This window comes from Plectrocnemia conspersa, unplaced genomic scaffold (genome assembly GCF_051122295.1).
Source record: "Plectrocnemia conspersa isolate PC_06_02 unplaced genomic scaffold, ASM5112229v1 ptg000005l, whole genome shotgun sequence".
Classification (NCBI taxonomy): Eukaryota; Metazoa; Arthropoda; class Insecta; order Trichoptera; family Polycentropodidae; genus Plectrocnemia; species Plectrocnemia conspersa.
Genome location: NW_028277169.1, coordinates 28,793,929 through 28,821,702, shown reverse-complemented (window position 1 = coordinate 28,821,702; position 27,774 = coordinate 28,793,929). Strand labels below are relative to the sequence as shown.

At 33.1% G+C, this 27,774-nt stretch overlaps 2 protein-coding genes across 7 annotated transcripts; one reads left to right on the top strand and one right to left on the bottom strand.

Moving 5' to 3' along the window:
- The first annotated feature begins 4,207 nt into the window (after positions 1–4,207).
- Positions 4,208–15,460, top strand: LOC148235383 (ubiquitin-conjugating enzyme E2-24 kDa-like). 6 transcript variants are annotated; one of them, XM_088187054.1, is made up of 5 exons: positions 4,208–4,233; positions 4,372–4,457; positions 13,362–13,705; positions 13,773–13,920; positions 14,112–15,460. In XM_088187054.1, the coding sequence occupies exons 3-5, from the start codon at positions 13,373–13,375 to the stop codon at positions 14,207–14,209; spliced, it is 579 nt and encodes a 192-aa protein (XP_088043180.1). In that variant the 5' UTR covers positions 4,208–4,233; positions 4,372–4,457; positions 13,362–13,372; the 3' UTR covers positions 14,210–15,460. The 6 variants fall into 6 exon arrangements, with proteins under 6 accessions (XP_088043180.1, XP_088043181.1, XP_088043182.1 ...); XM_088187055.1 differs by having other exon boundaries at positions 4,210–4,237; XM_088187056.1 differs by lacking the exons at positions 4,208–4,233; positions 4,372–4,457 and adding an exon at positions 6,374–6,431.
- Positions 15,461–18,228: 2,768 nt separating this feature from the next.
- Positions 18,229–24,664, bottom strand: LOC148235382 (CD63 antigen-like). Its single transcript, XM_088187051.1, has 5 exons — positions 24,556–24,664; positions 19,546–19,734; positions 19,298–19,468; positions 18,931–19,149; positions 18,229–18,861 (listed from the first exon to the last, which is right to left on the bottom strand). The coding sequence occupies exons 1-5, from the start codon at positions 24,601–24,603 to the stop codon at positions 18,796–18,798; spliced, it is 693 nt and encodes a 230-aa protein (XP_088043177.1). The 5' UTR covers positions 24,604–24,664; the 3' UTR covers positions 18,229–18,795.
- Positions 24,665–27,774: the final 3,110 nt, after the last annotated feature.

Below are 27,774 nucleotides of genomic sequence, written 5' to 3'. Positions count from 1 at the left end.
GTAGGACCGTTTTATATTTAACAAGAAAGCGATTTATTAAAAAGCTACTATAAATAAAACATTTTTATTTGCATATTCGATCTATAAAATGTATTTATTTTTTACATGAAAATATAAATTGTAAAATGTTAAAAAAAAATTATATTACAGAGTCGAGTGTTGAACATATATACTTCTCTACAAGACAGGTATATAACATTGTGAAAGATTCAATTGAATCATATGAAAAGAACAAATTTACAAGCTTTTATTTTTTTCATCTGAACTTATAAGAAAGTGTGCCAATGCCACAGGAATACTGACAGATTTCTCGTTAACAATCATGATTGAGAGAACGTAATATTTCCAATTGCAGCTCGGAGGGAACATCTGGTAAATCTTACGCTGAATTAGGAATAAGATAAAAGCGAAGAAAGGCGAAGAATATACGGTCCCAGAATTTATCAATGAAACTATTCTATGCACCAAGACGAGTCTTTGAAAATAAAGGAAACAGTTTTCTGATTGTTATTAACTGTGTCTCTTTTTCTACACCCACAAGTGTTAAGTAAACCAAAAATTCAATGAATGTATTTTTAATCAAATAATCCATCTTGAATATGATTTTATTTCTCATAAATTTTATAATTTGGAATTAAATCTAATCCAGACATGTGTATATACGCATGTTTATGCCATATAGGTTTATATACTAATATAAATAATTTACTATGTGATAATAGCATAATTTTGTACGATTGTGTATTATTTTGTGGCGACCACTTGTAATACCATACCACTTTTCGGAACGAAATAAGAGAACTGCTTTTCAGAAAAGAAGTTAATTTATACACATTTTTTTATTTGTTACGTATTTTTTCATAACTATATCTGTTCATTTATTTATTATAATTTTATATTGCATTTATAATAAATTCTAACATGATGAAAATACGTCAATGAACACGCCCTCGACTTTTTTCTTAAACTATTAACAACCCGTTTCCTAAAACTATTTAAAATGACTAGAACCACAGAACAGAGAATTAACTAGAACGGCCGTTCCGTACAAGTACGCAAATAAAAATTTAAGCCGTTTCCAGCGCCAATTTGACTTAGGCGTCGAAAGCCTGAATTATTACCCGACAGGACCGTACTCGTATCATCATACATATACATTTTTTTAAGAGAAAATATTTTAAGTTAGAGTTTTGTCGTTATTATAATTATTCTAAAATAAAAATAAACAAATGTAACTTACAAAATATTTAATTTTGAATTCCGAAAACAAAATATTTATTCACACACGCGTTTCCTATGCACCACCGTATTTCGTTTGAGAACATCAATAGCTTTATTTAATTTAAATAAAAGAATAAAATAAAGTTTGAAATTTATTTATTTCCGCTATATTATTATATATTAAGATTTGCAAGTTATATTAGTTTTAACAGAAAGAACCGCAAAGAAAACTGGCAATATTTCTTAAATACAATATCTTAATAAATATACAATGTACTGACTAATTGCAAAAACTCATTACTGAGATAAATCAATTTAAAAAATGGCTTAATATCCATTTATATAAATGTTTTTTTAAAAGCAAGCTACCGGTATGTAGTAGATAAAGATTATTGTCTGGCAACAACAACAGATGTTTTATTTTGTAAAAACTATTGTTTTTACAAAATAAAACATCTCAGCAAGTTTCACATTGTATTATTTTAATTATTGATTTTTAAGGTCGGTATTTTTTGTATTCAGTCTTTGTGTTTGTTAAAGGCATATGAGCTTTTTAAACCGATTTTCTGAAAGAGAATGTAAATATTTAATTTTTATGCGTAAACGTATTTTTATTGAGGTATCTTGTAAACTTATTTCCCGAGGTTTTGAAACAGTATCCATCGCCGAGGATGCAAAATCTATATTTGTATTATTCAATGGTAAATTAATTGAAGGTATTGTATATTTTTTAATTTTTCAAAAACTAATTTTTGTAGTGTAAAATAAATCTAATGAAAAAGATTTCAAACAAATTGTGTTTCTATCGTAGGAATCCAAAGCGGCCTATCAATGGCAGTCTTCCATTTATCCCGTTAACATTTTTTCTTGGGAAATCTGAAATTAAAACAACGATATTACAAAAAAACGCAGTTCGCACAAAATTTTAAAAACGTGTTTTAAGTATTTCATTGAAGATATATTTAACATAATTATTATTTTAAGATGGTACTAAGTCCAGTATATGGTTGATTTTATACCTTTTTTAATTTGTATTTGCAGATTTCATCAAATAAACGTATATGTATTATACATAAATTCGTATATTTTAAACATCGATTAAGTTCGGCCCTGTCGAACATACGCGCGAGACATATCGAGTGACGCTTAAAAACCCGTTTACTTGGATTATGTAAACGTATTAATTTCTGCTTACACTTGAAAAGTTATGCCATTTTTATTCTTTGGTAATTTTCTACTATGACTTTTTCACCCTGTAACTGAACAGCCCCCCATAATATTTAATACACAACCGAATTTTGAAAAAATGAATATGGAGATCCGTTGCACATGGCGTGACAAGGACAGCTGACTCAGTGGACAGTTTGTTTTTCACCGCGAACGCCGCTTCAATATATTCTTTATTCTGTGACTTGAAAAACATAAAATAAATGTCATTCTTAGTAATACTTAATATATTAATTAGGAATTATGCGAGATATAATGTTGAATATTTTTACATAAACAACTTATTTATAAAATGAATATTCTGATACACACATACATTGACAAGTAATTTGCATGACTATAAAACGCCAACGCCAATCTTCGCCAACGAAAATCCCCCAACCATTGTTATAGTTTTCCTTGGGGGAAAAAAGAGTTCGGAATTTTCCTGACGAAATTAACTCCGGAACAAATCTGGAACGATAATCCACCCCCTTTAGATCCGAGCAGTCCGCAAGTAGATTATGGGAGCGAGAGTCGTGCAAAAAATGTTCTTAAGAGTCGCGAGCGTAATAAATCAAGGTACACAGCGCACCATATCGTTTGCGCGTTGAGTTAGGCCGACTTCCAATTTATTCGATAGCGGTATCTGTAATTGAAATCGGCCCATATTGTTTGATAGCCATAGAACATATTTCGGTGACAAGCGCACAGTAGATATTGTAGAGAAAATGGTGATTATGTTACTTCTGGGTCAAAAAATTACTACATATGCTGAAAAAAAATAAAACACTACTTTTATTACGTTATAAAGATTTGCACTTATTCTTGTTAGTTCAACCTTATCTCCAGTAAAGATACATTTTAATACATTTTTTTTATATTTTAAATAATATGTGCTAACAACTCCAAATCTTAAGTTATGTGTCATATGAATATGTATACATAAACTACTGTGCAAAATTATATTCGTCACTCTTACTATTTAGCGTTTGTTTCGTTATTTCAGAGTATTTTAACTTCTGAGAAGTGATCATTGTTTTTCCGCCCTCCTATTGACCAAAATTCGATTTGAATACACTTTAACCAATAAAGTAAATATGAATACACTTCAACCGACGACTTGATACACCCGATTAAAATTTATATACATAAATTAATTTGTTCAATAAACATATATACAAGACAAATCCACCAAACGTTTTGTTAATTGAGAAAGTCGTGCTAATTCGGTCCTAAAACCATAAAATACTGTGCACAATTTACTTATACATATCAAGTATTAATAACACTATTATTGTATTAATTATGTATATATAAACAACTACAATTATATTTTTTTTATTTTAACTATTTATTTTCAAACATATAAAATTGTATCAAGTCTGTGATTACCAAAATGAAAATATTACTTCTCCGAATAACCGAATTTGCTAATACATAATTATCCCCTCGCGCTTTCTTAAGTTCTAGTCATGTTATTTATTACGAATAGTGTTTAATATGAAGCGAAAAATTCACAAATAAAAATAAATATATATAATATAATCAACATCGTAAAAACATATTCATCAAATACGTGTAATAAATAAAAACCTTTTTTATTGCGTTACAATTTTAAAAATATTTCCTTTTTAACCAAACAGAAATAATAATCGTATTTTTAGTATATATATAAATATTTAAGTATATTCATAAACATATCCAATCGTCTAATCAAAGATGTTGCCCTATTCGGAACGTTCGCAAGCATCCCGACGATGGCGTTCGCGAGCTCGCTCATTCAAACTGTCAACCTGACAGCTGGTAGGTAATATTCGTGTTTTGATCGTTTCTGCGGATGCCGGTCGATGGAAGTCTCGTTTAAAATACGCCATCCATCGGTTAACGCTATCGATACGTTAAACATTTAAAACTATCGCTTTCAAATTGGATTTGTCTTAGTTTTATATAAACATCGAGAATGATCGACCGGCGTTACTGAGCTCAACGAACGTGCTACGAACGCCACCTGTGAATCACTGTTAGAGGTAACTTGTATTATATTATATTGTTTAATTAATATATATTTTATATAACTCCATATAATAATGCCAAATTTTATTTATTTATTTTCCAATGCTGTTTTAATTTATCAGCATTTACAACAATATCATAATTTAGTACAATATGTTACATCGAAATTGCCAGCTCTCTCGCATAGCTATGATTTTCCTATTCGCTATAGAGATCGAATTAGCTACGTTTTTTACACTATTGAAACCTATACAATAAACCGCTCATAAATTTAATATTACAAGCCTGCTGTGTATTAATAAAAAAACTTGAGCATTTACTTCAAAATAACTTTTAGATTTTGTGCTCCAAATATTATTAATTCATAAAAAAATAGGTTACCCCCTAAAGCAGGTAGTAAAACCGAAAAAAGAATACGCCCCCCCCCCCCTTGTCTGAACGTAACAAAATAATTTATACGAATATAAATATTATTTTGATTTTTCTAATTGGGATGTTGTACTAGTAAAATATTACTTTGTTTTGAAAATTGTACTCTCTGCACCTGATTCAAGTACTAGGTAGCCTTATATTTGTGGATTTTTTAATATAAAACGAATGACTAAAATGATTTTTTTTTTATAAAAATATGGCGAATCAGATTGGTTAGTGTGCTTATTATTAGCGTAGCTAGGGGAGCGAACCGTCCCAGGCAGCACTTGCTTGGGGGCGGCATTCTTGCGACGGAAAGACTGTTCGTTTTCTTAAACTGAATGCGATAAAAATATATATATGTATATCCACGAATAGCTAAGCGCTAAATTAAATATGTAAAAACAATAAACAACAATTTAACAAATGCTGATTTTATAACCCTACTGGTCATAAAATGCCGCCCATATAAATAAAAATATTTTGGCCAGCGCAAATTTGGCTAATTTCTTGAAATCGGTAAAAATTGAAGTTACTAAAATAATTAAATGCCTAATAATCATTAACATATTTCATCAATCTTTTTTTATATGCATATTATGTGTGCTGGGGGAAGGTCAAAGGGGACCGCTTGTTCTAGAAAGTTATAACATATTGAAGACTTGTTTAAAGTTACAGATATTGTATATTAGATAATTGTATTAGGAGGGGGGAAACGTTATAAATCACACTGAGCAGCAGAAACCATAGCTACGCCACTGATACTTACGCAAATATCGTGACAGTTTTCTACCCTTTTATTTTTATTATTAGTTGTAACAGAATTTTAAACTTTTATCATATATGAATTAACAAGAACTTTCTTAGGAAATAATATTTAATAACAATTTTTATTGTATGCAAAATACATTTATGACCTTCTCACTCCCCCCTAAATTTTGTGAATTTAGCTAGATTTTAAATTACGCCTATGTATATTTTGAATTAAAAATCAAGCAGTTACTTTAAGCACGATTTAAGCATCGCATGTAACCCGCCTTCAAATTAAAATTTCTACCCTCTATAAAAATGTCTATAAGTTATGTCACATGTCTAGAGAGGGGAGCGTCAGTGAAAGTATGACAGTGATGGAGGTAAAAAAATTACGAAAAACCTATAACGGTCAATTAAGTATTTTTTTCAACGAAATAACTATAACTTATATTTGTAGATTGTCAGTTTGTAGTAAAATAATTTGTCACACTAAGATGTATACAATTTATTTTTGTTTGAACCGTAGCAAATTTATTAAAAATAAATAAATATTATTATTATAAATAAGAATATCTGCGCGTATATGTTAACCGATGTTTTCAAAGTATTTTATTCGATATTAGCTTTGTTGATAATTAGGTTACTTGTTTACGATTTTGGGGGGGGGGGGGGTTTCAATGAAACGTATTTGTCGACTCTCGTTTAAATTTTGAAATATACCGAACAGAGTAAATCGCGCGTTCGCGAACGTTTCGATCGATACGCCAGTCGCCGGCCGGACAAGTTTGCGTACAGTCCGTCGCCGTACAAAATGGCCGTTTGTGGTTTGTTTTTTTAAATTAGTTTGGCCGAAGCGAGGCGCGTCGCTGTCGGTCGCCCCGAGTCGCCGGTCTCCGGCCTCGTCAGCCCCGCAGGTGAGCCCCCGTCGTTACGTAACTCCGTCGCGACGCAACCGCAACGCAGCGCGGCCTCCGTCGTCGCGCCCCCTCTTCGCCCCTCTCGCCCTCGACGCCGCCGACCGGGCGTCGGTCGGCCTTCGAGGGGGCGCAGCCTCGGAACGGATGCTCGCTCGTCTCGCGACATCCGATCCGGCGTCGGGGTCGGCGGCCGCTCTGGCAGGTGGCGTCTCGGTCGATCGTTCGCTCGACGCGCGCGGCATTGTTCTCCGACCGCCGGCGCCATTGTGCCCCCGCTCCCCGCTCACCGTTCGCCGCTCGCGGCTCCTCCTCGTCCTCGCTCGCGCTTTCCTCGCAGATTCGACTCGATTTAGGATCGACCTTCGCTGTGGCGCGTTCCGACCTTGCGTCTTACGACGAATGTGACTCATCCGTTTTTGCTGCTCTTTCGGAACGCGACATAGCAACCGACTACGACTACGACTACTCCTAAAATGGCGAAGGTTCTCCTCTTCGTATCTCCTCGTCTTCTTTGTGTGACGTCTTAGAAAGAGATGGATGACGGATCGTATCCTGGCGCATTGGAAAATCTGATCGCTTGCCTTGAAACCGTAGTCAACTGTAAATCAATACCGATTGCACATCAATTTTTGTGCCCACTTTGGAGACAAGTCCATAACAACAGAGCAAGAATCACAACTCACAACTAGTCGATCCATCTTAAGGCATCATCGTTGTTCTTAGCGGGCACATATGGTGAGATCCTTTCGCTCGCTTGCATGTAAAGTGAAAAGTTGTATTAAAGATACAACTCCCATCTTTTTCTCAATACTGAGTGCTATGTTCAATCATACTTCTACAAAATTAGAACCAATAGTACGAGAAAAATAAAAAAAATGTGGCTGAAATTTGGTTGAATTAACGTCACACTTGCATGGATCGAGATCAACTTTTACTAAACGGAAGTCCTACTCGCGACTAACTAAGGGTAACAAAGTTCTCGTGTCCAATTAGTACTGTAAACATGTTATTGTCCTATCGAACATATTAATGTAAGTACATAAATGGAATTTTAATCTCTCGTTAAAGCTTGTCCACTTAATTACTGAATTTTTAAAGTTTTGTGCCAATATATGGGAATTAACAAACACAAAAGTAGGTTGCTTGTCACCTGAAAAAGTTTTAAGCTTTACGATAAAATATGAAGCTCAAAATAGTATTTTTTAATGGATACGAAATTTGAGCTGAACGAATTATAACGAAGATTGCTTACTTGACTGATATGTTTACTTATCTGAATGAACTGAATTCAGACCTCCCAAGGTCCAGCTACAAATATATTTAAAGTTAATGATAAAATATAAGCAATTATTAGCGTAAAAATCGACTTGTGGTTGAAATGCAATAACAACTGTCTGTATGAGTCTTATTCAACACTTCCAACAGTGAAAGACGGCAGGTTTTTGTCGAACGTCTAATGGTTTATACGTTTTTTTCTTCTATATGTTCATTTCTATAAATGCACAAGACCATCAATATAAATAACCAACAATACATTTTTAACAATATTTATTAAAATGTAGTACCTATGACATTATTGAGCCAGAAATTAAGTCTCAAGAGTAAAATAATTACGGTGGGGTTGCAAAACAAATTGTACAATAACGGGTCCATGGAGTTCATTAATTTAACACTGACTGTCAAAGGACGCGCCGGTTGTCGTACGTATTTCTGAATGAATGCGCCATATGACGACCAGTCGTCGTAATATGACTTAGTTTATACAACTAAAAATTATCATGGCTCTATAATTATTTGTCTTGTATCTTGTGAATGTTTTTGAAGCAAAATGCAACGGCTGGTCCTTGTAATGGCCTTTTATATATTGAAAAACTTGTTCATTGCAAATGTTTATTTTCAGTAGTAAAAAAAATTGAAAACAATAAAATGGTACAGAACGATTCTATTTTTCCTTTTATAATTATACAAAAGTAAATAAATAATATAAAACATTTAAGTAGTTTTATCAGAATATAAATAAAAAAGTAGCTAATGAATATAATGATGACATGTCTATAGATCAGTGGCGTGCTGTCCATACATGCAGTAGATTCAAAACGTCAACCCGCATGCACGGTTGATGGCGAGCGACTCAGCCGCTACACATGCTCGTGCTTATAGTCGATCAATCGTGCATGCGGGTTGACGTTTTGAATCTACCGCATGTATGGACGGCACGCCACTGCTATAGATATATATAATATTTATTGATGGTATTTTTATAACAATTATCACACATTGCTGGTTTTACCGGATGTGAACAATACGTTGATACATATATGATGATCTCTATTCATTATCAGGCCAAACGACGGCCTCGTATAAATATTTTTATTTTAACGACTATATTTATTAAGTTAAATAATATATATCAAATCCTGTATTCAAATTTTTTATAAAATAATAAATGACCATATTTTGGCCTCCAGGTTTTCGAGCAATCAATCTACGCATGAAAGTCAAAATGTTAAAAACTCCTCTACTAAAATATTGTTTTTCAAACTTTTTTTAAATTTGTTGCGGGGCAGTCTCTAAAAAAATTGAAGGCTCGGGAACACAATTAAAATTTAAATCAACATCGTGCTATTGTTATAATCATTTTACCCTCAGTTTGTTTTTTAATGTTTAAAATAAGTCACTCTTTTAATTATTCAGTTCAATCGGTCAATTTACATATAAAGTAAAAAAAGCGTTTTTTTATTATTTATTTATGCAATAATACAGATTTAAAAATTATCAATATTTAGCAATAAACATATAAAAATAATGCCACTTTAGGGGGCGTAGCCCTAGGGGAGGTTGACCTCGCGACCAATGAGACTTTGGTGAATCCTATTAGATTGTTTACTAAGTTATAATTACAATTTTAGTTATGGACGATTACGGCGTGACATACCTTGTGATGTAGGTGTGCAGGTGATGATGTCTCAGGGCTCTGTGGCTGCGTGCAACGAGTGTACAGTGTGATCTGCAGGTCTGTCGGTGAGGGTGCGTGGCTGGTTCCTCCGGACGGCTGCTGGTAGATCTTGGCTCTCTGGTTGTCTGCGTCGCTGGCTCTGCCGGTGATGTCTCTTGTCTCGTGCCTCAGCCGTCTCTTCCGTCTGACTTGGGCCGTCTTGTGTCTCTGATCGTCTGCCTTCTCCTCGTCGGAGTCCGGGCTTATATCCTTTAGGGGGATGCACGCTAGCTGCCCAATCACGATTGTGCATCCATCTCCTAACCAATCGCTGCAGTAGCTTCTTAGAATTCGAGAAATCGGATGTGTATTTCGAAAGCCAGTTTTTTTGCTTGGCTCCAGACTTTCGAATTCTAAAGAAAGGGTTTGCATTGTTGTGATTGATTGTGTCCATACTGATTTGTCACAAAAGGGATTCTCTTAACGACCCGTGTTGTGTGGTCAAGAGAAATCCCTCTTGTGCCATGATGTTTGTCTCATTGTTAATGAATGAACGTTTTTGGTCACGGTCATTAACAATGAGACAATCGCCCTTCTAAATGGGTGGTCGCCACACCACTTTATTTTGAATACTGTTAAAAGAATAATTTTGCTGAATTTATTTTAATTTTTAAGATTGTATGTGTAATGTATAATATTAAGTTTGGGGTCTGGATGCTTCTCGGGATTGTGTGTTTTATTATTTAGAAATTGTCCAATTTTCTCAAATCTTCGTCTCGACATAATTTTCCCAGAGAAAGGGGTATGTAGAATTGAACTGGTTGACCAATGAATCTTTGTTTATTGAGCTGGGATTCATCGTTTCCATGTGTCTATTTAACTTTCTGAGCTTTAAAGAAGTAAAAGGTGATCCAACTTCAGTTTCCGATATTTAAAATAACACAAATTTAAGGATATCTTCGGATTTTTTTTTTTATTAATCGAACATTTGATCTATTCCATTAATTATGAAAAACTTTTTCGTATATTTCGGGCAGTATCTCGGCTATAACTTGGAGGATGTTGGTTTTTAGGTGCTTCAACGTTTCGGGTTTGTCGACGTAGGCATGACTTGACGTAACCTCACGAAATAAATCCAACGCCGTTAAATCGGATGATCCAGTTGACGTCACCAAAACGTGAAATAATGCCAACTTTTCATGCAAAACTTCCAACGTTGCACCCGATATGTGTCAAGTTACGCCATCTTGTTGAAACCGCATGTCTACATCAATATATTCGATTTCGTGCCAAAAATAATCGGTTATCATCCGCCTATAGCGCTCACCACTGACTTACAGTCCGGCCTTCATCGTTTCCAAGAAAGTAAGGGCCAATGACGCCGCCCGACCACAATGTGCACCAAACTTTTTTGCGCATATAATGGTCTCGTAAATCTCAGGAGGACTTTCCTCATACCATATGCGGAAATTTTGCTTATTATCATACCCAGAGTTATTGAAATGTGCATTATCAGAGAAGGTTTGCTTTGAAAAATCAGCATCAACTTCTGCTTAAATTCTTCGCTGTAAATTATCTCTGGGCTTCAGTTCTTATGTTATCTGAATTTTATATGGATTTAGGTTCAAGTCCAGATACAAATATTCTCAGCTGAACGGGCGCCACGATGATGCACAGGCCTTATCCTATCTACAACGCTCCCCTTCTCTTCAAAATGTTTCACTAAGTTGCGAATTGTTTGCTCAGTAGAACGATGAAATTGATAATCTTCCTGTAAATTTTGATACACAGTACCTACAGAATTGTTATTTATTTGTTAGGATCAACCTGCAGATGCCAACACCTTAGAACACATTATAGATCTGAAAAAAAATTTAAATCCTAATTAGTAATTTATAGTAAAAAAGGGATGTGGCAACAATAGCAAATAGCTTAAACTTTTAACGACATATTTAATTAGTCAGCATTTAACCCTTTGAACGCGGAAAGCGACTAAAGTCGCCCAATTGATTTTTTTATCTCTTTACGCAAAAATCAGTAAAAAAAATGCTTTTCAAGAAAAAACTTTTTTGTGAATAAACATAAAATATCATTTTAAATGAATAAAAATTAAAAAATCAGAACATTTAAACACAGTATCAAGGTCAAATTTGCATTTTTCAAAAAAAACAACAAAATATTATTTTTGATAATGCGTTCAAAGGGTTAACCCTTAAATAGATTTGTTGCTGAGTATAAATAGCGTTATTGGTCAGTATAATGTTCATATGTTTATACTATAAACATAGAAAGATCAGTATATTATGTTAGGTTATTCATAGCGGCGAACGATGCAGCGACGACGAAGAGCATACTTGGCTTGTGTTGGCCCTAAAACACGTTAATAATGCCCATGTATTATTATACTGACTGTCAACATAATACTATATAATCCAAATGTTGATTAAAATACTGACCAGAATAATACAAGCCAAATTAATTTGTGATATATTCACTGTTCCTCAATTGCAGATCTTAGTTTAAAAAACGCAATTAGGGAATGTAGTATAGTCTGTCCAAGATGTTAACGACCATCGTCGTTGTATTGTAAATAAGGGTGCGTGTACGCATTCATGCACACATCTACAGTTTCCCACGAATTTTTTTACACCAATATGAGAACGTTACCAATACTAATGCATACCATGCGTTGGAAATTGCATTAAAAACTATAATGTTTCGCGCTCAAACACGTTCGCGATGTTATTGTTCTTTGTTTACATATATTATTAAATATTTACATTCTGTTCCGTACAACCCATAAATTATGTTTTAGATGTCTCTGCGTTTATACCCGCACCCGATGGTTAACCGTATTTTTTGTAAAAATTTGTCCCTTAAGTGATTTTATGACGGGTCATAAAATCGGGCCATTTTCGCTCGCCTTTATTATTTTGCGCCAAAGTTGCCGCCATCGGTATACGTCTTAAATAATATTTTGGTGAGTGCTGTCATGTTTTTGAGTTAAATATGTATACAAATAAGCAAAATAAGTAAGCAAGTGTTATTTTACATTTTCCTCAACAAATAAAATTAAAAAAGTAAAAATTAATTGCACTTGTAATTTCACATGGTCACCCTATTAAATTCTCTCACCAGTACTATGACGATGGTCGTTCATATCTTGGACGGGCTGTACAGCGTTGTGGTTTATTATTTAACTCTTACAAGAATCGTAATGAACAATGGATTTTTTTGGAAAAAATTAGGATAGTTTTTATCAGAATTATTAGGTCATTGAAATTATACCACATGTCATGTAGCAAAAATATGTATTTTTATTGTTACATTACATTTGGTATAGCATCTTAGCGTGGCTAAAGGTGATTGATTGGAATTGAAATTATAAAAATCGCTAATTTTGCTCTCCCAGATACAATATAGTTGGAATAGAAAAACCATGTGGATCATATGATTCATGAAATTAAAGTACATTACCAATAACATCCATCTCAGTGAAGTGTTAAACAAGCTGTATCTCCAAAACTTGTGCTATAGTGGAAGATTTGATCGAAATCAAGTCTTTTTCGACAGCTTCAAATGTGATGCTTTTCCTATGTTTAAATATTTTCTGCTAATGGATTTTGTTCAGAAAACAGATTTTTGTTCTTGAAATCCGTAACAACCATCTATTATACATTTTAAAAGCCTTAAACCTATTTATGCTCGCTGTCGTAAAATAAAGTCGCAACCATAGAGCATTTATAACATTTGAAATCAGTGGTAATATACAACGCCTACAACATTGTTTTTACTCTTAATAAATGATTTTAAATCTGACTTATTTCATTATCTAGTGATATACTATTATTTACAATTTTATTTTTTTATTGCCTTTTAAATAACTGGAACTTTTCTTGCAGGTACCTGAGTAATGTCAGGTGCGTCAGGCTCATCAGGGAGTGGTACAGGCCGAGGAAGAGGTGGTTCGAGCGGATCCAGTTGCCCTGCTATGGGCGATAACAAACCCGACACGAAAGAGTCGAAACCGAATCCGAAAATGTCCAAAGCGCCCGCTAGACGCATCCAAAAAGAATTAGCAGAAATTACCCTGGACCCGCCGCCGAACTGCAGCGCCGGCCCCAAGGGCGACAATTTATACGAATGGGTGTCCACGATCCTCGGACCGCCCGGATCTGTATACGAAGGTGGCGTGTTTTTCCTAGATATTCACTTTTCCCCTGAATATCCGTTCAAACCGCCAAAGGTAATAATCCATGATGTTTTATTATTGCTCAATTGTATCCGATTTTTATATATTGATTGCTTTTCAGGTTACGTTCCGCACTCGCATATATCACTGTAACATCAACAGTCAAGGTGTAATTTGTTTGGATATATTAAAAGATAACTGGTCGCCGGCTCTTACTATATCGAAGGTTTTGCTGTCAATTTGCTCCCTTCTCACTGATTGCAATCCTGGTATGTGATAATTTTTGTTTTTTGTTTATATAGTAAAAACTTTAATCCTCTATTCCCGTTTGTCACAGTTGTAATTATTAAAATTTAATCTTATACTAAACATCATAAATTAACGTTGCATGAAATGGCAATACAAATGTGTATATCTGAAATAAGAATAATGGACTAATGTGTTTATTTTAATCTTCCAGCCGATCCACTCGTCGGTAGCATTGCCACACAATATTTGCAAAACAGAGAAGAACACGATCGCATCGCTCGCCTCTGGACGAAACGATATGCAACATGATCAGCTCGATTGCTTAAATTATCGCTGCTGTCGATACGAGCTCCATATGTATTACCCTTTATCAGTCGTTTAATTATATCTAAAACATCTCTCCCCCATTATTATTATACATCGTGGAAGATTTGTGTTTTGCATTTCACTTAGCGTATACTATGATTTAACTTTATTTTATTCGTATGTAAATTCAATATTATCTGTATCGAAAAGTTCCTCTGATATAGTGATGTGCTTCTGCCGCCGGAGGGGAGGGAAACGAGGGTAAAGAGTGGCAACCGTGACTGATTTTTACATATGCTTTTACAATAATACTATTATAATTATTTTTCATCATCATATCTTCCCTATGGATTATTAGTGAATAATTTTATTTAGAATATAAAATATTTCAAGAAAGTAATGTAATTTTTTTAATAAATAAAAAAAATATGTAGTCTTACAGTGATAGTATGTGAATGTAATGCAGCTGTACTCCTCGAATACCGAAATTCAATAAATACTAAAGTGTGTATGTGTGTGTGCCAAACTCGTTGAATGGACAGACGATTTTATGGTTTCCGCTTGACTCGCATGTGAAAGTTACGAAATGTTGTGGGGAAAATATCAGTTGATGTTTAAATAATATGTCTATAACTGTATACATAACGGTCTTATAATTTTCATGTAATTCCGGTTTAACTCCCTATACATATAGTTATGAATTAGTATTTAATTAAAAGTATGATATTTTTAGTCTAGGTGTTGTATATTGACGCAACAAACTAAAACAATATGTAGGCATTTATTTAATATAAAAATTACTGGTGTTAAAAATGATTAACGCTAAATAATATTGTGACTGATGTTCCTCTAATTCCTTTTACTGATAATCAAAAAAGAATATACGTTAGACTTTTTTTATTATCCAAGGCTTCTAATCATTTTTTCCGTTTACCGCACTGTAATTATTTTATATTTTTATTTCTTGATAATTGAGTTTGTCTCTTTCGCTCCGGAAATTAAACGTGAAATCGAGACCTAGTTTTACATGTATTATTTTTATTTAGTATGATTGTACAGTGTGTGTAATGGTTGAGAATGTGATGTTTTTAGTTGTGATATTATTTCATATCGAACGCACTCGGCCGGCGCCGACAGAAAGGTGTCGAACTCTTGGGGTTTCGGAAATGGCGCCGTTACACTAGTAAGGTGCGCCAACTTCAACATCTAGTTATCGATTTCATCTCTAATGAATAAAATAACTTGCTTCACAAATGCTCTTGTTAATTTTACCTGTCACTACTCCAGATCCTTTATCAACCAAATATATCACAGTCAGTCCCAATTAGTGTGTATTAATTTGTACCTAACCCTTTGTAAAGAGATCCGATGGATAACAAAAAAGCTGTCTTGCAGACGTAAACCCGAAACTGGATCGTATTGCTAACTCGTGTTATGGAATCAGGTTATTTTTTATAGATATAAAGGTAGATACTGCTACATGAAGCAAATCAGTGACCAGTAAACATCTGGCACAGAAACCTATTGCTTGATCTTCGGCTGCTGTGTTTGACAATAATGACAATCGAGACCTTTTTGTGCTATGTTGTCCCTAAACCAAAATATATTCCTTTCATAAGTATCTTAATTAAATTATTTACATATCAAACCTTTCTTAGAAGAAAACACTTACATTCCTCACAAATATAAAGAAAACATTTCTTTCTATGCCACATATAGGATTAAACCTACAAACATAAAAATGATAATAGACTACAATGTGCGCTACCTATTCAATTTCTAAAGAATTAACACCTGAAAAATCTTTCATTGGACTTGGTGCATTTTAGGATGTAAATTATGAATAGCCTGCAAAGCGAATTTCTCTCAAATTTAAAGTATGTGATTTGTACGTGGAGAAGAAAATAAAATGCCGATATTCTAAACCATTTACTTTTTTCAGTTTTTAATTGTATTTTGATTTGGATTTGAATTAATTTAACCTGCAACGTTCACAAAGCAATACCAATCATATACACCCTTGGCCATAATAATGGGGCACCCCTTAAAACAGTGTGTAGCTCTCTACAAGTGCATAATCTGACAAATATTATGGCAGATAGTTCTAACCATAATTCTGAGAACTATACATAGGAATTTGCCGTTTTTAATTGCTCACATGATGTCTGCAACTTAGAATTTTTTTCTTCTTGATGAATGCTTTTAACTATATCAATCCTCACTCATATTAGATCATCAAAACTACATTAATATAACTTAATGCATTCATAATAAAACTTGAACAATGAGTTAGGTAGTCTCTACTCGTCATGTTCGCTAATGGTAATCCACAGGACAGCCTGTGTAGTATCTACCGGCAAAAACTAAAGTTTATTGCACTGCTAGCTATGAAATTAATGTACTATATAAAAATAATTATACTTTATTTTATTTTTTAATAAAAATCCTTCAAAACGTCTTTTTGTTGTATACACATGAAAAATATAAAATGATGTAGTGACCACATACAGATGACCACGTTTGAAAGGGTCTTTGTCACAAAACTTGTGACCAAAATGATCATCCATCGGCAAGGCAAGACCACACGGCCCTCGTTACGACTCCATAAATAACACCGAGTTTTGTTCTTACTGTAAATATTCTCAGTCACTGAAAGACTATTTATTTTTTTGCGAAACAATCACGAATATAATAAATCACCGAATCCACAAGATTCTCGCTGCAATGCAATACAACCTTGGACAACGCCCATCAAGCGAACGTCGCTTTCTAAAGGCGTATACATATTTCGCCATTCTAAGAAGCGACTGCAGCGATTGGCTGGATGATCGCTGCATAATTGCGATTGGTCAGCAAGCTTTGCAACCTTGGACTCTTATGAAGAGAAGGCAGTCACCAGCAGCCCTCGAAGAGACCAGCAGATTCACCCCGCCTGGCAGACGCGAAGATACGACCTGAGCCTCTCGAACACGATTATCGCAGCAAGTGGAACTGCCTGCAGACACTCGCTGCATGCACCTACAAGACCTTCGAGGGCCTCCCATGGACAGCATCCCTGCGCTAGCTTCTCCACCACCGCTCGGAAAAAACATCTCGCCATTTATTGTCTGTCTCAACATATATAAATATAATGTAATAAAACTGTAGATTCCACTCTGAATCTTTGGGTTCGAAGTCAACACCCCCCACTAAAGTTCTCAAACCCTAAAGTAACACTAATATTTTTTCAGCGTGACTAAGCTTTAAATAAATTAAATTTGATCCATATTAGCTGTTTATAACCCACTGAAGTCTTAGATTCTATAAAGTTTTTGTAAATATTTTTGTAAATAAAAATAAAACATTTTAAATGTAAATTAGTAAGGTTTTAATTTTGATTGTACGCAACTTGGTCAAAACTTTTTACCAATTATTTATTTTAATTCAAAGGAAACCTATTTTTTCTTTTATCTTTGCGTAGCGCAATATCCTTGCAAAACTGCCCGTGGCCATGCTTCATGCAGCGAAAAAACGACTGGTAAATAAGGTGTTAATTAAATTAATCATCTAAGATATTGTATTATAATTATTTGAAGAAATCTATAATATATGTATGATTATGAACTATTTCATTTAATACACTCTCGGCAATTATGCATTAAGACGATTTGATAGTTCATAGGTCAAGTACAAAGAAAGTGCGAGAAGAATGTTGAGACAATGTTTTTATTGGTTTTGGATCATGTCAAAATTTCATGAAAAATTACATTTTTGATAATAATTGCAAATGCTATTAATCACATATTCACTCAAATAAAAATGATATAAATAATTCACAACTTAAGGTTATCGTGGTGAGTAAATATCTTATGATTCAAATTCACTGTCAAAAAGTTATCTGAGTGTTATTGTAGTAGTTATGCGAAATGGATTTATTTGAAGGGGGTTAATTGATGTAAACACAACAATAAGGATTTGGCATTTGAGTGTTACACAAAAGGTTAGATTAATTTGTGCAATAGGATGTAAAAATAAAAGATTCATTGACTAGTACAATAATGAAGATATAATTATGTATTACATTAAATTCTAACATAGATAATAGACATTATGAAATATAATATATGTCAATACACCCACACAAATGAATCGATCAGTACAGCCTCTCAAAAAGAGCAAATAATTTTAAATTATAAAATAAACCAATAAAAATGTATTTCCGCTTTACTCAAAATAAATACTAAACAGGAAAAATCAAAGGACAGACAAAATAAAACGATAATGAAGTGGATACATTAATACACGACACAGATGATGATACCAAAATACTAATATGATTTAAACAAAATTTGCTTATCTAATAACGAATCTAAGGTGCTATGTTTTGCGTCTTTGGTGGATCAGTGCAGAAATTGTAACAAGACGAAGAGATCTTATCATATAAAAATAATTTTTCACTACAAACACCGCTTCAAAGTTAGTTGATTTCAAACAATATTTAATCTATAATGAATCTTAATTGTTAATTATTAATAAATGTATACGTATATAAATCAATAATAAATTTATAGCAAAATTTCAAATACGAAAGTGTTTAATCTGAAGGCAAATTAAACAGTTTCGTATTCGCGGCGAATTGATCCAGCCAAATAGCACGTAAAGATGACGATAATGATCTGAAAAATAAAAATCGATGTTAATTTATCACCAATAAACATAGTTTTATGTAGAAAATAAATAATTACCAATACAAATGAGATGGAAGATGCCACTATTCCCAAAATCGTAGCTTTATTGCTGATAGTCTCAACTACCAACTGTAAGCATCCTGTTAGATAAGCATCTACGCATTGGTAGGTATTTGTGTTTGCATCGAACGGAATCTCATTGCAGCACGAAGATGGGATCGATCCGTTTCCGATGTGACTCCAATCGCTAGGTCCATTGATACCACAACATTGCAACTAAAAACCAATAATCATTATCAGTTATTTAATTTATTACAATAAATGAAACAATAAACCACAATGATAATAACTCATCGGTGACACAGTAAATTCCGAAAAAATAACTGCCATCAATTTATAAATGTGCAGATCTAGTTATACATACTTCGTGTTGCATGACATTCCAAGATTTCTGGATTTTCTCATCGTTAGGATACTGCAACATGGTACTGTTTAGATTGTCTGCCACAATACTCTCCAAGCCGGAGTGATTCAAATAGCTTGCGACGCCGGCTGCGAATCCAGCCAGGAACAACACCATAACGAAAGTCCCAAACTGAAAACATTTTATACACACACGCATTAAATATTCATTAAAAATAATATTTACAATCTCCCAAGATTCTAGGTCACCGTCATCAGCATGTAGAAGCTTTTCTTTAAAGCGCCGCAGCATCCCATGAATGCGACGATGAAGATCACGGCGCCAACTACGATCAAGAAAGTCGGAGCAGCCAAAACATTGGACTCGATGAGATTGGTCGCGTTAAAGTAGAGAACTTGAACAATAATCCCGATGGTCATCACTCCGAGACCGAACAGCTGAAAAAAGAAACGTGGTGTTTGAATCGGACCGAGTCATTCAGTGCCATATTTTAACCCATCCGTGCCTGTGGGGTCTATTGACTCCCCCAACTTTTTGGTTTTTCTCAAATAACTTATTTAATATAAATCCTATTTGTCGCAAACTTTTTGTATTTGTCAAAAATAGTTGAAAGAATAAATATTAAAAATAATCATTGTACTTTATTATCTCCAATCGCGAGAAAAAAATAAAATCAACTCTAATCGCTACTGTCGCCGCGTGATTTGTATACCTGAGTCAGTTTTTAGAGAAATTCGCCTTCTAAGAATTTCGCGCGGCGCCCCCTCCACGCGATTCCTTCAACGCTTTATCGCAAACTACACCGTTACCCAAAAAAACATACAGTATGAATTGAACCGCCAAATTCGATCGTTATTGTTATTTTATTTCTCACGTTACTTTTGAAATTGTAAAATGGCTGATCGGCTTGTAACTGACGAAGAGTTGCTAAGAATTTTGCAAGATTCTGACGAAAGTGGTAGCAAATATGATAGCGATATCGATATTGATAATACATTTCAAAAAAGACATTTCTCCCGTAAATCGTATCGAAGTTGAAGCGTTTATAGGCATCCTATTATCTTCTGGAGGATTGAATGGGGGTAAAATACAGTTCAAAGAATTATGGACAACAAGCGAACTGTTCAAACAATATTTTTATTCAGCGGCCATGACTAGAGATAGATTTTCGATGCTCAGATTTGATGATCGTTTGACCAGAGAAGATATTTTTTAATAAATGCATTTTATTGTACTCGCGTGTACATAATCACAATTTATAGTTTATTTTTCCGAGCAGCTGCAGGTTATTTCTTATATGTATTCATATAATATTTATTACAATTTGCCAAAGTAACTGTGGCTACATACTCGTTTACATATACATGCATAACGTCCACCAAATTTAATCGATTTGAATGATTCGCTAGCCAATTCCTTCAATTTTTATAGCCGCAATCAGGGAAATATTTCGCCCTCTAACTGTTGTCAAGGACATGAATGCCAATGTAAAAGGGTTTATTTAGAAATGAAGTCAAATTACAGAAAATAAAAAATACGATGTACATATACAAAAAGTACAAGACACTAAAAATTTATCTTACCATTAACCATTAGATAATATTGGATTACTGAGAATTTAAAGATTGTCAGATTAGTAAGATTATATTGTATTTTTTTCTATCCTGTTATAAGGAAATCATAACATATTTTTTTTGAGTAAATATTATCTCCCGTCAGATATTACTGGCTCACTGGAAGTACCGAATCTCAGTAATGACACATTTTTTTAGAAAATGAGAATTTTTTCGAGTTATTATTTTTAAATTATTAGCACGATACACATAAAAACTTATGGATAAGAATTCAGTTTGCCTGGAAGATTTCCCATTACGGTGGAGAAAATTACAATGATGAGTGAATATTTGATTGCAATTGAATTATATATCAATAAACTCGTATTAGCAAAAATGTCATTTCTCACTTTTATCATTTGCACAAAATATCACAATCCGAAAGAAAGGTGTGCTTGAAAAAAGTTTTTACAAATTTGAAATTAATATAAAATGTTAATATATTATTATGTATAAAATAAACATATTTTTTAGTGTTACACTAGAATTTTTTTGTGTTTATAAAATAAATGTGTTATTTTTTCAAATTTTTATTTTAATTTCAAAATAGTATTTATATATTGACTTTTTTGTATAATAACAACATAAATGTTGCAACAATTTTTTATTTCAAAAATTGAAATAATAAATAAATGAAATACTTGTTTATTTTTTTGGGTTACTCCGTAGTTTTATGTACCGAGCGCGCGGCAGTCATTCGTATACCTGCAAAGCTAGTCTGCAGCGAAATCTCGGCGTTTACGTCGTCGCTTTTTGCATCGTAATGATTAATTAAAAAATCTTAAATATTGACCAGATGATGAAGCTTATCATGAATAACAAATTTTATACTTAGAATTATCCATTTTTAAATATATTTGATGAAGAATTCATCAATATTTTGACTTGAAATGTTTGGGGGAGTTGAGCGACCCCATCGGATATCATTTTTCATTTCGAGGCACCGTGACGTATGGGTTAACCAGTTTATTGATGTATCGAAAATGTTGTCATTTAGAACTCGAAAGTAGTGATCTCCAAAGTGGGGCAGCAACATTATTATAAATACATAAATGAATAGACATTTTTTTTAGATGTTATAAGTTTAGCACATGCATTGATCGAAAACAATTAAATGATATAATATAAAACCAGAAAGTGAAGAATGTGTCAATTGCACTTTTCTATGGGAGGGAACCAAATATATTATTTACGGCATGATTGTGACATACTATGTAGTTAACACATTCGCATCAGGTTATGCATGTGTTTTTAGTCAAACGCAAAAAAGTTTTACAAATTTAAATGGTCAAAAAAAATCAAATTTCAGTCAGAGTTTATTAAGAGCCTGGTCATAATTATATACTTCACACACCTTTAGGATAGCATTTAAATAATACTTTTTTTTTTTCTTTTCTTTATAAAATGGAGGGCTTTCAAACAGTTTTTGCGAAGTTGCATCTTGTACAAATATCACAAAAAAACAATGAACAACTGCAGTTACAAACATTTGCGATATTTACGGTAGTGAGATAAGCGTTCGCCAATGCCACAGGCGGTTTAAGAAATTTCAAAGTGGAAACTTTAATTTAAAAAATCAACATAGAAGTGAAAGTGGACGATGATATTTTATGTAGTGAAGTCGAGGCAAATCCGACCAAATCTATTTAACAGATTGCCGATTCACTCGATACTCATGGTCAAGTGTGCAAGAACATTTTTAAAAAATCGGCAAAATTAATAAGTATGAATACCTCATAAAACTATCTTGAATTAGAAGAAAAGTCGCCATTTATATAACATGATGTAATTGGAGATGAGAAGTGGATAATGTACAAACCAAAGCTGCAAAAAAATTGGCTTTCAAAAGGGCAGGTAGCAAAGCCAACTACTAGAGCAAAACTAACAGTAAAAAAGGTACTTTTGTCGGTATGGTAGGATTGTAAAAGAATCATCCACTACGAGGTGCTTAAATATAATCGCACAATAACAGCTGTGGTCAAGTGTGGTCAGCTTGAGCGTTTAAATGTTGCGATAAAAACAATGAGGCCTGCTGCAGTCAATAGAAGACAAATTGTTTTCCAACATGATAATGTGAGACCCCATCCAGGCTAAAGGAATTTGGATGTAACATAATTCCTTACCTATTCAAATCGATGCAACATTATTTGACTGTAAAATTAAAAATATTGAGCTAGTAAAATCAGTGTATTTTACATCAACAATTCTAAATTTTTTATTCAAGCGGAATCAAAAAGTTAATAAAAAGATGGTAGATGGTTGTTTCGATGTCTTATTTAAAACAGTGTCATTTTCGTCTGGTACATCTAATATATCAGCATGTCCTATAAATATTCAATGAAAAAGTTGAGCCATAAATATCTTAAGAAAATAAGGAGGCAGTCGATTTATTTATTTTGTTTTAGAGATAAATCGCAAGTATTAGACATTTTGAAATAATCGTATGACAAACTTTATCAGAAATGATTTTGAATGAATAGACCGTTGGTAAATTTGAAGAATAGGATTTATATTACACAGTGGACAAATATGAACTGAGAATTATAAAGAAATTTATAGCTGATTAGACATAAGGATGATCTCGCACATACCATATAATTGTGATTATTTTGCATTATTTGTTTGATTATATTGCGGCGAAAACAATCACATACGAACCACTATTTAGTGTTCGCTTAAAATTCATAAAGACTGATTTCTTACATATCGAAAATAGTTTTCTTATCTTTTTTATCCTTCACTTTGAAATTATAATAAAATTTGAAGCAAATACTTTACCAATAAGCGGTAAATTTATTTATTTATTTAAGAAGCTGGATGATGATGATAGTCATAGGCGAGTCGGTTAGTGCAGACATCCTAGCTCTAATGGGCATCGGAATATGACGAGATAGTGACCCCTGATGAACCTTTCAGTTCAGGGGGGTGATGTTGTGATACGGATGATAGGCAATGCAGGCCAGCCAACGAGAACACGTTTATAAATAAAATACTAATGAAACTCCAATAAAATATGTAGTACTACGAGGGGTAGTCCTGCTCATCCGGCCATCACAAGCTGGATTATGCGATAACTCAGTGAATCGTATCCTAGAAGAAAGTAAATCCTGCGAACTAGTGTCTCAAGTGGAAGTTTCCCTACCTACCGAGTTTGTAGGAATATTCTGATGGAATAGTATTTATGTTATTAATGAATAACGAGAAAATACGAGTGAAACAATAGCTTATTGAGAGGCGCCACCATCTTGCAACAGCTGTTTCTCCAACTTGCTCTTGCATCAAATGACTCAATCGCTTTATTGATTTAAATTCTTATGTTAGCTGGCATTGTCATGAAGTCAAAAGTTGACAATTATCAATAATTATATAAAAAGAAAAAAAATTGCGCAATAGGAACAAATGACTCAAATACAAAGTGTAGGAGGAAAATAATTAATTAAAAAATGTGAATGTGACGTAAAAGTAAAAGATGCAATAATTAATCAAATTCAATTGTATTCGGCGTCAACGGTAAATAATGTCACAAGCCGGGCGTGTGACGTCACGCGCAAAGAGGGGTCTGTTGCATTACATATGGATGCGATATGCGGGATAAAGATAATACGATTGAAATGGCAGACGATTCGAAAAGCGACAGCGACTCACCCCGAGGGCCACGCAGAACCATAGCAGCAGCGAAAAAGAGGCCTCCATGGCGAAAGTAGCTCGGCTAACTGCGAAGGAAACCAACCACTCCAGCGAGGCGGAGAACAATGAGATACACAAAGTCAGTGTTGCCACGCGTTAAAACATAATGCGCGTCTGATTGTACACAAAATAAACATGAAAATATTTTACGAGTTTTACACTACTCAGTGATGCTGAATTAGCAACCCTGTTCTGCAACACGACCTCTATCTATATAAAAGCACATGCAAATTTCAGTTTAGCATATTTTTTATTTTTATTTCGGTGGTTTCGCCAGATTAAAATACTAGATCTTATTTTCATTTATTAACACTTTTAGATAAAGATTTTAATTTCATTTAATCTTTACTCTACTTATTAGTGGAATATCGATTGTGAACCAATATTATTTCTAAATTATATTGCATTTCTTTTTTTTCCACTATTTATTATTATCACTTTTTATTTATATCACAGAATTATATTGTATTTTCATCTTTTTCATCATTTCAGCTTTTTTCCAGGGGGTGGAAAGTAGATAAGCTTGAGCTCGTTTATTTGAATATTTCGATTTCATTAGAATTCATGATATTTCATTAAATGACATGCATTTTTCTGTGCAAATTTAAAAGGGGGAATCCTTTCATTCCCTATATGACATTCTAATTTGTTGAAGATTAGCTGTAAAATAATATATTATCAATTGTATCAACGTAGCTTTGTTAGGTTTGTATTACGTTTTTTGTTTTTTTCTATTATTACTTCTAATTGAAATACTTGATCTAATTTAATTATAAACATACACGTTCATCGACTATATTAATAAAAATAATAAATAATATTTTACTTCCGTACAAGTATCTTTATTTCGTGTTAAATCTCTCAAATTTTGGATTTATGAACTATAATTTAATTTACCGACTGCGCTTTCATTTCGTTGTTTTATTGACTTATCTTGATTTTTATTTAACTTCTATTTTACACAATAACTTTTTCATTAACGTACACCTTTCATCAAATATACCGCAATATCGAGTGTAAAGAACGCAAATTTGCGATGGTGACAGGTGGCAATCATACACAGATTTAGCCGCTGCAGTAATGTTTTATTGGTGATATTTGAGGTTGTTTACATTTTAAAAAGGAAAAACGCGAGACAATGCGTCCGAACGTCAGGAAGATTGCCAGTGTATAGAGAAAATTGTCACGCCAGTGCTATTTAAGTGCCGACCAGTTTTGGCCATAACAAATTTAAATTGGCCCCCATAATATTTGTATTATTTCCCTTAAAATCATCATCTAATTTGAATTTTACATGCTGTGCTTCCAGTTCAAAATTAATATTATTTTTCTGTTTAAATAGTTTAATTTAATTATACAAATATGTTATATTTTATGATTATAAAATAGCGTTCATTTTAAAATGAATTAATATATACGTAATTTTAAACTTTAAAATGAATTCTTAAACTCGTTTTCGGAGCTGTTGGTGATGGCGGGTGGCAATGAGACACAGATTGAGCCGCTGCAGTAGTAACTTTATTGACGGTTACAGGTGCTTACATTACAAGGGGCGCGCGCGCGACGGCACGCGTCCGAACCCTTGCGGGCATGTCGGTAGAGAGAAAAACCGCCACGCAATGCCACTCTAGCGCCGACCAGTTTTGGCCATAACAAATCTATATTGGCCCACATATCGTTAATAATGAAACGTCAGCAGAGCAATATCACGAGTTTCTTTTGTAGTAATATTGATCCGAAGAGAAAAAACTATTGATGGTGTAATTCCGATAAACACTATTACAGTAAATTCTGACATACCTACCTAACATATCTTCTAACAATAAAAATATTACGTGCATCGAAAGAAATAAATTTAAATATTGCTACTATAAAATCTACTAATACATAGTCGATAAAAATCAATTTTTATTATGGTTAGAAAAACAACACGATTTATATTAAAAACTTTTCCAAGGTTATTTATCAAATATTTTAGGAGAGTCGATTGTCAAATTTACGCTAATTTAGAATCATTAAATGTAGAATCTGAAAAACAAACTCATATTTTTCCAAAATGAAGTAAAGGAAATGTTATTGCACACCAGAAAGATTAAATTATCTTATCTATAAAATCATTGTTTGTCATACTTACATGTTATAAGAATCGGTAAAAAAGTGTGTTTCTCTACAATTTATATATTTAATATGAATTCTAAAAGAGTCACCTTAGTTGCAAATAAAACGAGATAAAATATTTTAAAAGTCAATATGCATATGTATTTTCTAATCCCCGAGTACACGCTCCTACTTAGCAAGCCCCTAATCTACAGTTTCAACTGTACATACATATTATGTTTAGGTTCGATTTGAAAATATTGTCGTTCGTTGTGCATTTTGTCTTCAATACACAACTCAAGGATCGGGTATAAAGAGTCCCGTTAAGTTTGAAATTTATCAAAACGATGTAACCGATGTTTTGGGATAGAAAAATCTTTGATAAAGGTCGAATGCCATTTAGTATACTCTAAAAAGTATTCAACCCAATTCGTTACATAGCGAGAGTATTTTCCATTTCAGGAAATTTTGTAATGAAACTTAGGACATTCCTCAGTGATCATTTTGTATTTTTTTATTAAGACATATTTTCAAAAAGGGAACACCAAATAAAATTTAAAAAATATTAATTTTAGTAAATTTAGTTTATTTCTTGTTTTATAATAAAGTAAATATGAAGTTAAATCAATTACTTGATTAGGTTTGGTTTTATTCTTTTTTTTATAATAATAAAAGCTTAATTAGACATGAATTGAGTTGCGATTTGAATGCCTCTCTCGTAGTCAATCTTATGCTGCAACGTCACTTGTAAAGTATCATTTATTATTGAATTATATATATATTTTATGCAAAAATATAAATTCATAATACAAGTTTTTTATAATTTTTATGTCAACCTCTAGATATTTTTGGTCGAAAGATCTTAAAAAAAGAAGCAAAATTAGCTATAACTAACATTTAAATAGAGGTGTAATAGTATCCCCGATCTCCAAATATAAACTCATACGATAATAATATAAATAAAGAAGAATAAGTCTATTCTAAAAGCAAACTTAAGTATGTTTACATTGTGTCTATTATTATCATGTGCATTTAGGATCACCGATCGCAATACACAGTAGATGTTCAAATAAAACAAAC

Bases quoted from the DNA above. Each gene is read 5' to 3' on its own strand.
- LOC148235383 (XM_088187054.1), top strand. From the start codon at position 13,373: ATGTCAGGTGCGTCAGGCTCATCAGGGAGTGGTACAGGCCGAGGAAGA. The intron at 13,706-13,772 runs GTAATAATCCAT...ATTGCTTTTCAG, and splicing joins ATCCGTTCAAACCGCCAAAG to GTTACGTTCCGCACTCGCAT. The intron at 13,921-14,111 runs GTATGTGATAAT...TTAATCTTCCAG, and splicing joins TCTCACTGATTGCAATCCTG to CCGATCCACTCGTCGGTAGC.
- LOC148235382 (XM_088187051.1), bottom strand. From the start codon at position 24,603: ATGGAGGCCTCTTTTTCGCTGCTGCTATGGTTCTGCGTGGCCCTCGGG. The intron at 19,469-19,545 runs GTGACCTAGAAT...AAATGTTTTCAG, and splicing joins GCTTCTACATGCTGATGACG to TTTGGGACTTTCGTTATGGT. The intron at 19,150-19,297 runs GTATGTATAACT...ATTGGTTTTTAG, and splicing joins GGAATGTCATGCAACACGAA to TTGCAATGTTGTGGTATCAA.